The 10,633-nt window shown below is 39.5% G+C and overlaps 1 protein-coding gene across 8 annotated transcripts in view; it reads right to left on the minus strand.

Annotated features, from left to right (window-relative positions):
* Positions 1–10,018, minus strand: part of LOC103147798 (death-inducer obliterator 1) — a 38,511-nt gene extending 28,493 nt beyond the window's left edge. For 3 of the 8 annotated variants that reach the window (XM_007566314.2, XM_007566315.2, XM_007566313.2), the window contains exons 1-6: positions 9,908–10,015; positions 8,457–8,537; positions 7,213–8,377; positions 6,881–7,130; positions 6,283–6,717; positions 5,990–6,173 (exon numbers count right to left, since the gene is read on the minus strand). In XM_007566314.2, coding sequence (XP_007566376.1) covers positions 5,990–6,173; positions 6,283–6,717; positions 6,881–7,130; positions 7,213–8,377; positions 8,457–8,514 — 2,092 coding nt within the window. In that variant the 5' untranslated portion in view covers positions 8,515–8,537; positions 9,908–10,015. Of the gene's footprint in view, positions 1–5,989; positions 6,174–6,282; positions 6,718–6,880; positions 7,131–7,212; positions 8,378–8,456; positions 8,538–9,907 lie in introns of all 8 variants that reach the window. The other 5 variants (XM_016678768.1, XM_016678769.1, XM_016678767.1 and 2 more) reach the window with 5 other exon arrangements.
* Between the last annotated feature and the right edge of the window lie 615 nt (positions 10,019–10,633).

Below are 10,633 nucleotides of genomic sequence, written 5' to 3' on the forward strand. Positions count from 1 at the left end.
TGTAGCGAGCGTGAACGGTCACATGGTCAGACCCTTTTATTTCCTATTACTGCTGAAGGTAAATGTCCGCCTCAAACTTGTACAAGAGGAAGTGGGTAAAATACTTTAATGAACTGATTTACCTGAAATGTTTTGTACATATATTCTCTAAAAGATCTTCTATTAATATGAAATTTTATGTCTGCATGCGTCTTTTGAGCAAAAAAGGAGAGAAATGTAAGAATGGCGATATTTGTTGTCGCTAGAATTCCACATTGCCATGCTAGGCGCCAAGAGTTCGGCTGTTTTATTTATTTCGTTGGCTTTTTCCACACAGCTTAAAACTACTAGATGTTTTATATCTTCTACACCTGAAAGAACCCCAAATTGATGTGTGCTACATTACAATCATTTCTAAAGTTAAAAAGGATACAACTGAAAGTGACGGTTATAGCGACCGCTCGGATAGAGTTCCAAGCCAAAGCAGGCCATTTGCCTGCTAGACTGTTGTATGGTGAAGCAGAAGCGACCTAACCGAATAATAATGATGATATTAATATAATGAGTCTGGACCTACCCACAAACTTCCTCCACTCACAACCCATCCACCCAGTTGCCCCTGTCCCTCATCTCTCACTCCTGCAACATTTTGTGTTGCAAGAAAACCATCGCCACTACTTGGTGAGTCTCCCACAGCATCAAGGCAAATGAAAGAAAGTTCCCTGTGATAAATGAGACCACGCGACCAAGAAAAAGATGCCCTGAGATCAATGATACCCCAAAAGGCCATAAAAAAACAGAAAATGACCTGTGATGATGGTGAGTCTCCTACAGTGCCAAGCCGAAAAAGAAGGTGCCCAAAAGATACTGATGTCCTACAAGAAAATGCCCAGATAAGAATGAAACTTTGCAACCCAATAAAATAAAAAAAACATAATCTCCCCACCCCTTAATTACCAGCCACATCCAATATTCTAGAGTTTGTGACCTATGGCCCACCGCAGATTTCATTAAAGAAACTAAACTCGACCCTGTTGATTTGTTCGTGTTGACATATCCTTCTACTCGGAGGGAGCTCTCAGTTGAAATGTAAAATGCCTATTCAATACAAACCAAAGGGAAGGTACTTGATCTGGACATGGATGTGATTCTGCCCACTTCTGGCTTCAATGGAGGTACATGTATTGGTCATATGACCATCACGTCTAAAGTGAAACCATGTCAAATGCAACAAGCAACCGCTTTCATGAAATGATGGCCCCAACTCATCTGGTGGATAAGTTAAAGGCAGCAGACAACCCTTTCTACAAAATGCTGCCCATCTTCAGTCCACTGAGAGATTCCTACAAAATGACGACATACACATGACTGCTATCCATTGTTGATACTCTTATTATAGCAAACAAGGCTGCAAACCGTTTATTTGGGAATTTGGGTAGAAGTCATGGAGCCTTGTTTTACCCACAGTGTCCATGTTTCACATGGAGCCCTATTGTGAAGTCCACTCAAATCTTCTTGACGTGAATGTAGTGCTTGGTCTGGCAGAACAGGCAGAAGTTCCTCCAGGGTGCTCATTCGTGCATGGTAACCTTTTCACTTCACTTATCCTCACTGAGGAAATGACCAAACAAGGTTTTGGATCCCTTGGTCCATTGAGACACTGATGTCTGCATGATGTGCCACAATATGTTTATGTATCTAAAACACTTCTTCTACTTATAACCATGCTTTGCTATTATAGGTTATGCATGTTATTGTAATTCTCATTTTAAATGTGCGTAAAAGGGGCAAATTAAAGTTACAAAACTATGTAGTTTCCCACTGGTAACCATTGCTGCTGAGTGTAAAACCTACACCTTCACTAAAAATACCAACAAAAATGTTTTTTAAAAATCTAATATGCGTTAGAGAGTTTTAAGGATTGAACGAACGCACTTATTTTGCGAAGAAAAATGTAGAATTAAACATGTAAATTAGTCAGGGTATCTACTCAGGTTGCCAGGCAGTAGCCTGCCAACTATAGCTTTAACATTGTGACAGATGGCAATCCTTTATTTTTCAAGTCATGAAGGGCATTATTTTTTGTGACTCAATAGCTGGAAGCAGTTGATTATTTTTTCCCTTGTGGGAACGGAAAACGTGCAGTAGCCATCTCGTGTGTCTATACTTACCCATACGGGTGTGGGTAAGTATAGCACTACTGCTGTGCCACGTGTAGCTCATAATATACTGACAGTCAGCCCATCTCTACTGAGTATATTAACTTACTAACTTCATATAAATATATGCAGCTATTGTTTTTGTATTTTACAAAACAATAGCAATTGTATTTTTGTATTTTACCGATTTCTGACAAATTCTTTATTGTATAATTTTTTACTGCATTTTGGGGAAAAAAACATTACGATATTGTGTATTGTGTGATTAGTATAGTTACCTTTAATTGTGTTTGAGACAATTATCAAGCAAAAATCTAGGAACTGCTCAAATCTTTGACCTCAACTTGGATGAAAAACTTCAAATGATCTCAGATCTTCTTGGGTCCTCAGGAATCTCCAATAAACGACATGCTGAGCTCTACAGATCTTTTCACAAAACAAATGCACTGAGGTTGAAGAAAAACAGTGAAGTTTCTCTTCTGATTTTATTAATTTTTAATTTTTGAATTTAAGCCCTACTGACGTGTGGGATTTAACATTAAGAGTGGAAATTCACCTTTTTAGATTTAGGTAACTACTGACTTTTGATGATATTGTAACAAGCTCAAAATCTGAGATGTTTAATTGATAGTAATATTTGAAATGGTTGGGTATTTAGGCTGAAAATATTTTGTGGATACTGAGCGTTTGATAAATATGACAGCATGATATTAATAATTTAGTTTGTATGCTTTTATAAATTCCATATAAATGTCTGATCAACCTGTTGACATGATGTTAGTGCCCTACGTTGCAGGTGTTGGAAACCAAAACCTCCTTAATGCATTATTTAAAAAGTGGATCTACTCTCACAAAAGAATAGCAAATTACCATGTCTGGGTGAACAGGATGTATTATGTAAAATGAGTTGGGTTGTATTGCTTTTTGGTGTATATACTGATGGAAAAGAAACATGTAGTTGGAATAAGGACCATAAAGCAATAATAGTGATCATCTAAAAAGATCACATGGAGTGCTTTGATTCACCAGGACAAAACTTCTGCTCTCAGCCCCTGTGATCACATTTGTTCAGGGAAGATCATGGAGTGAAGACGCTGTCTCAGGTTGTCTCATTCCTTGATGTCCACCCCAGCGAGAAACTGTGTGCCGTGTTGTGTACCACAGCTGGAGACTTGACCGATTCCTGCCAGGGACCAGATGTTCAGTCGGGATCCTCTTCAGGAATGTGCCAGCACTTCACAGCTGCACACCCAGAGGCTCAGTGGTTCCACGAGGTGCTGAGCAGAGAACAGGTTGTCTCTTTGGTTATGATACACTGCAGGACAACTGGTGTTGTGGGGAAAGTTTTCTTTTTGCCATCAGTATATATCAAGACTCGGCCAATGCTGCAAGAATATTCGGATCCGAGGCAGGACCTTGATATTATTGTAATTAATCCGTGTATTTTAACAAAGGGGTTGAAACAGAAAGGCATCAACAGCCCTCCACTCCCACTCCCATCAAATATTAAATAGATGTGCAATTCTGGCAGTTTGATCAGCTGAGTGTACAAGCATCAACACTAGGTACGTCAGTACCTACTTGAGTTTGAGGAGTGATCATATAAAAAAAAATGCAAAAGAAAAAATATTAAAAGCTGACCCTGATAAAAAATAAATAAAAATCTCAAAAAAAACTTCAGAAAAAGTAGTTTGCAGCAGTCCGTGTGTGTATATGTAAGAAATGTGTATGCTGTAATGTATTGAGTAGAAAATATTCAAAGTACTTTGACACAGCTAACATTGCTGTATTCATGTCATCACTTGAGAGCAAAGTTGGCTTATTGTCATCCAACTTCAGCTTTTCAACACACCCCCTCCACGCCGAGATAAAAATGGTGCTCTGCTCCAGCGGAGGCTTGAATGTATAAACGAACTGTTACTCATCCCTGAGGCTAAGCAGGAGGACAGCCTTTCACTGGTGCAGACAAGTCTTTCCTCCACCGTCACAAAACTCTAATTCGAACAGTGTATACCAGATTTATGTACCATGTGTAGAAACAAACTCTTCCTGCTCGAAAGCAGCTGCCCTCTCAATAGTCAGCCGAAGACTTTCTCCGTCCATTTTGAAGAAAGAGAGATGTCTACTAAGGTTACTGGAAGCGTAAACAGCATAATGTGAGATTTTGTTTATCAGGAAAGCTACTTTGAGACGGCATGAACATGGGGAGTTTTAAAATGCAGACGCTACGTGTATGCAGTGAAGCATCTAATGCAACAAAAAGCTTCAGTTGCACTCGGATTGTGTTTAAATGTAACCTCCAAATATATCAGGAAAACGTTGCCAGTTAGTGGCACCAGGTTGCTAAACAGTAAATACCTTCTTAAAAATATACTTCATCAAAAGAAGCAACTCTGAAAAGAACAGAGAATGGCATAATTATATAGCATAAAGAAGAAGTTTAAGTTGCAGTCTGAAATTAAACGTCATTAACTAAACATTTATTTAACCTTTTGGGAACTGGGCAGGGAATGTGTCGCCCAAATATTGAAGCCTTAAAATGTAAAATATCTTCTAAAAGCATTTACAGCCCTCAAAACTTTTCACATAACTTGATTTTTAAAGTTTTTCACACATAAAATCTAAAAAATATGGCATGAATTGGTTTTTTTAGTCCTCGTGTCAATAATATGTAGAATATTCTTATTGTGGTATGTTACAATAATTGTTTAACGCCTAGAAATAACATTTATTTTCCTAATTTGAAAAATAGCTCAAACTCAGTCTGACTGGATGGACGAGGTCTGGATTTAAGTCTGGACTTTGACATTCATTTAGTAGTATTATGTTTTGTAAAACTGGTGATAAATTGTGCAAAAAAAATGTTCGTACTGTAAATATTTACTGTATGTTTAATTTACTTTGAGAGCTTTCCCAGGCTTTTTGTATGAAGTGTGAGCTTCATAAATGCACAAAAACCGTACAGTCACAAAAAAAAAAACATTGTCACAATCAAGAACTAGGAAAACTGCTGCTCATTCTGGCTGAAAGTGATTAGTGAGGGATGTTTAACATGCAGATTTTGAGGACAGATTCATTCCTAGGGCTTCCAACGAGCCAGCAGAAACGTGTATCAGGGATCTGACCTTAATGTTGTGAGAACATGTTTACTTTTTAAACTGAAAACGAAGCAAGAGAGTAGCAATGTTTCTCATAAAGCAGCCGTAAAAACTGATTAAGATATTTTAAGAGTAAACGTGAAACACTGTCACCAAGGAACATTTTTGAAACGCAGTCAGCAGGCCTGAGCAGCCTGTCTGCACTTTTCTCTTGAATGAAAGTTAAACATGGGTGCACAATATAGAGATTAAATATAAAATCCTATTGCAAAACTTTGGGAAAGAATCTTGATAGTTTTACTGGTCATATGATGAGTAATGCTCCCCCCACCAAAAAAAAAGGAAAGTTGTATCCAACATGTGAGGTTTTGTTCATTGTTCAAATGATCCTTCAAAGTTGAGATTTATAGAGAGCTTGGGAGTTTAAATGAAGTTGCATCAACACAGAAATTCAGAAGTAGCCAGGCATTTTGTTTTAGGGTTTACCTAATATGATGCATTAAGACTCTCTCAACACAACATTTTTGGTATTTAAATCCAAGAGCAACAATAAAATTTAACATACTTACCCAGAGCTGACCCCTGCTACTTTTCAGTCATCCATGAGAGTAAATGTATATGTACAGGGAGTGTGTGTTTGTTTTATGTAGCCAATATATTTAAAGGGAAGGACAGCTCTATAGTATCTGAGGAGGTGCTTTGTGCATGGTGAATAAACTGCCTGAATGTGTACGAGTACTGAGTGGTACATACACGTGGTGTTTAGGTTAGATGACGGTATGGAAGTGGACTGAACATCTGTGAGATTGGGGTCACAGGTTTTAGGAGAAGCGGACGGCTCCTCCCGCTCTGCCTGATCTTCCTCCGCCTCCACTTCATCAGCAACTTCCACAGCTTTTCTTGCCAACCTCTTAGATGTTCGGCACGAGCTTTCAGCCTGGAAGGAATATTTTAAAACATATCAGCGTCAAAGATTCCACCCATTATCTACAAAACAACTCTTTCTTAACTCTAAAAAGCTTCACCTAGTCTAGGTATTTACTCACCTTTGCTGCAGCTTTTCTCTGAGGTCGTCCTTTGGATTTAGGCACCTTAGGGCTGGAAAGAGTCTTCATGGTGATAGCAGCATGCTGAAGGATGCAGTCGGTGCCACAGTAAACCGAGTCCGGTAGCGCTGGTTTTGCGCAGCCAGGCCCAGTGCAGAGAGGGAACGAATCATCTGCCTCCATCTCACACTGAGGGTCAGCTTCCACTTCAGCTTTTGATTCCCCCTCAGCTTCAACTTCAGCTTTTGATTTCCCCTCAGCTTCAACTTCAGCTTTCGATTCCACCTCAGTTTCAACTTCAGCTTCACCTTTTGTTTCCCCCTCAGCTTCAACTTCAGCTTTTGTTTCCACCTCAGATTCAGCTTCAACTTGAGGCTTTATCGCAAGAGCCTCCCTCTCTTCTTCTTCCTCCTTCTCCTCTACTAAAACAGCCTCCTAAACACAGATCACCAACTTAAATGCAGACTCATTCAAATTTGTTATACTTATGCTAAATCTTAAAATAAATCAGAGCAAAATTCAAAAACATCTATCATTTTCATTTAACTTCACTCTGAACCTTTTGTTGAATGGATAACAATCCAAACTAAATTCAAACCTTGACAACTTGCTGCTGCTCCTCTTGTGGCTCCGTTTCCACAGCAGGAGGACTCAGTGTCAGACATTCAGGAAAGCTAAGGTCTGGCTCAAGGTGCGACTCTAGGTGGATGATGCTCTGCCTCGTCGTAGTGCAGGTTAAACACATGTAGTCTTGGTCTCTCTCCTCTGTCGTCTCGTCCCACGTTTCACTGATACCGACACATGCGCTATGAAACCACTCCTGGCAGCTGCTACAGCAGATCATGAACCTGAAAAACGGACGTTTTCAGGAAGTGAAACAGGCATAAAAAAAACAGGAATGCAAATCTCTCAGCTAAGAGACTTTGTTACCTCTTAATGTGCATTTGGCTGCAGACGAAGCACGTGGCGTTGGAGTCCTGTCCCTCGCTCTCTGCTATGCTGGAAATCTCTGCTGTAGTCTCACCCTGATTCTTGTCTTCCTCTCCTTCCACCTCATCTGGTGCATCATCAAACTGGCCGTGAGTTATGGCGCCACTTTGGTTAAAATCGCTGTCTAGGATTACGCAGCCTGTGCTGACAGACTGCAGTGCAGCATTCAGAGTTATACCAAAGTGTGCAGATGTTGATTCCATCTCAGGAGGGATCTGTGGGTCGATCTGGATGCCGTCTTTGGGTAAATCCTGCTGCTCGTCTGCGTTAACAAGCACCACTTCATCGTCTGTGTCTTCGTTGACTGCCATGATGGACTGAAGCACCGCTGCCCTGCCTCGGCCTCTTCCCTTACCTTTCCCCCTTCCTCTACCTCTTCCCCTGCCTCTCCCTCTCCCCCTGGCTTTTCCTCTTCCACCATTCCCACCTCGAGCTTTTGAGTCTCCCTGCCTGCTGCTTCTGGCCAGCTGTTCTTTAATTTGCATCTGAGACTTTTCATCACTGTCCTCTTCCTGACTAGAGATCACCACAACATAATCGCTCTCTCTTTCTCCGACAATGGCAGGAGCAACAGGCTGTGTGACCTCCATCTCATCCAGGTTATCAGGGGTCTCGTTTTCTTCTACAGGCTGTGGATCAGTGAGCTCAATTTCATTAGCAGGCTCAAAGAAACTAGGAACTGCCAGGGCATCTGTCAACGACAGGCCTTCGTTGCCACCAAGCAGAGAGAACGCTGTGTGGAAAGCAGAGCCAAAGTCCTGCCATAAGCTGGGATCAAAGCTCCCTCCAGCAGAGGTCTCTGGTGGCTCCTTGCTGTCCTCTGACGCAGGGGAGGAAGGGGCAGACCACTGCAGGTCCTCTATCACACTCCTAGCGGTTCGAGTAGCTTTCTGCTTGGTGTCTTCTTCTGTGTTCGTCTCTGGCGCCTGGTTGGTTCTTCGGCTTCTGCCCCTTCGAAGTGGTGGGGGACTGTGGGTCAGGTCTCCGACCTCCTCCATGAACTCCCGTTTAGCAATGGTTGTCCTTCTGAAGCCCCAGGACTTTTTAACCTGCGACAAGGACGGCCTTGCACCGGAGTCCACCACACCTGATTGGCTCTGTTCATCTACAGGGAAAATGAATGACCAAAGTAGAACCAACACCGTGATATTTTAGCATTTTGCTTAGGAAACTCATCCACGTACCTGTTGAACCTGAGTCACCATCGTCATTAACTGCATTGGTCTTTTCTACTGTGTCCATGCTGACATCAGTAGCCAGCAGTCCTGTTCACAAACAATTTAACCAAAAACACCATCTCAGTAGCAGTATTATACATCAATTTATATTCACTTCAACAGACAAAACCAGTTTTTTTTAATCTACTATAAGGAAATAGAGTTCTAGGAGTCCAATAAATATCTACAAATAGGATGTAAATTTAGACTTATTTGGGTTTGACCTGAGATCTTACACTCATATTTCCTGAGTTAATTGTGCCTAAGAGGATAAAAATATGAACAAATTGAAAAAGGCACTTTTATAAACTTTACAAAAAAGAAAATTGAAAACAAATCAAGTTACATTACAGGCCTGATTTGAGCATTTCTATCAATAAATATTGCTATAAATTATGAAAAACACTCTACTGCAATATTAATGATGTGATACTGAAGTGAATTGGTATGAAGTAGTTTGTGGAAGTAGGAAGAATAAAATGGCAACACATGCCAAATGAGAAGAAGAATTGACCTGGGCCAGGTTTCATTTTGGTTAGTTACTGTGACAAAAAGTTTTTTTTTATTTAAATAAAATATTGAGAAAACAAAAATCTGAAAGTAATACTCATGAAAATTGATTATTATAAACAAAAAATGTTTTTAAATAAAATCTACTTACACAAGCCTAATGTTTTTAAGATAACTTTCCTTTTTCGGGGAGGCCATTAAAAAAACTGCTTACATCAGATGAAACATAAAGGACAACTGAGCTCTATTTTATAGGGAAGTGGTGTTTTTAATTTACCCCTGCAAAAATATTAGCAAAAGTAAGTAAAGATGTCCAATTTTGAAAAAATATCTGGTAAACTTTCATCTGTAAGTAGGCAAAGAATCTGCATGCTGCTGTAATCTGTGCAAAGCTGGCCTTTCAGGTTTAACCCCAAATGTGCATTCAGCATAAAAACTACACATAATGATAAATTTTGTAGTCTGTACTTTGAATACACGTTATAACCTCAATGTTAATGTTAATTAAACGTTTGACCCTTGTGTCTGAACTACATTTCGTCATGTTATTTACCAGAGCAGAAACAGTGTGGTGCTAGTATTTGTTCATATCCCTTAACAATATTAAAATGCATTCTGAACGTCGATAACACTAGTTAGATAAGTAGTAATGAAACTAGTCTTCTAAATTTAAATAATAGACCTCAACCAGAAATTGCAAAAATAAAATCATTTATCTGCTCTCTCGACAACATTATTCCGTTAGGCCACAGGGGAGAATGGCTACTAGTTAAAAGCGTCCGACGTTGTTGTCTGTAGCTAACTTAGCTAGCCGTGACGGTGAACTGGTAACAAAGAACTACATTTTAAAGCTAACTATATTTGATAATCCTGTCTGCGAACACCAGAAGCAGACAAGAATACAATACCTTGAAGTATATGATACTGTTTTCCAGTAGTTGTTAGATTCGTTCAGCTACCATGCTAGCATGGGATTCCATTTTCTTTGCCCTACTATTTGGAATCTCGCGAGATTTCGCCAGAGGCGGAAGCAGTGTTGACGCTGCATCCATCTCATTATTGTGAGTGAGAAGTGTACCTTGGAAAGTGATTGTTTGCTAACTTAGTTTTTCGAATTAAATAATCTCTAATAGGCATGTTCTACTTAGTTTTATTGATAGTAAAAATGCATGCAATGTAATGTCCATTTTATTCGTAATAAAAATAGCAATGTGACATTATTACTAAAAGAGCAAATCACATTTTAAAAAAATATTTGAAAGCTTGGAATTTATAAATTAAATCCTACATTGTGCAACCAAACCTGATTAAGCATAAGTTATAATAGTTACTTGTAATAAGTTATGCCTTGCTTTGTAAAAATCATAATGTGAAACAGTTTATGTATTTTTGATGTAGAACATTTCCTTTTTCAACAGAACTGCACATTAGCACTTAAATCTAGCTCCTTAAAGATCTGCGTGAGTTCGGTGGCAAAAGTAAGCCACCGAGTGAAGATTCACTCCATAACACCAATGGAGTGAATCTTTGAAATGAATTAAAACTGCGGGCCATGCCTTTTAATCACACATAAGTGTCTGACACCACTATTGCGCTTCAGGAAAAATGGTCAAAATTTTATAAAATTACCATTT

This window comes from Poecilia formosa, unplaced genomic scaffold (assembly GCF_000485575.1).
Source record: "Poecilia formosa unplaced genomic scaffold, Poecilia_formosa-5.1.2 Scaffold190, whole genome shotgun sequence".
NCBI lineage: Eukaryota > Metazoa > Chordata > Actinopteri > Cyprinodontiformes > Poeciliidae > Poecilia > Poecilia formosa.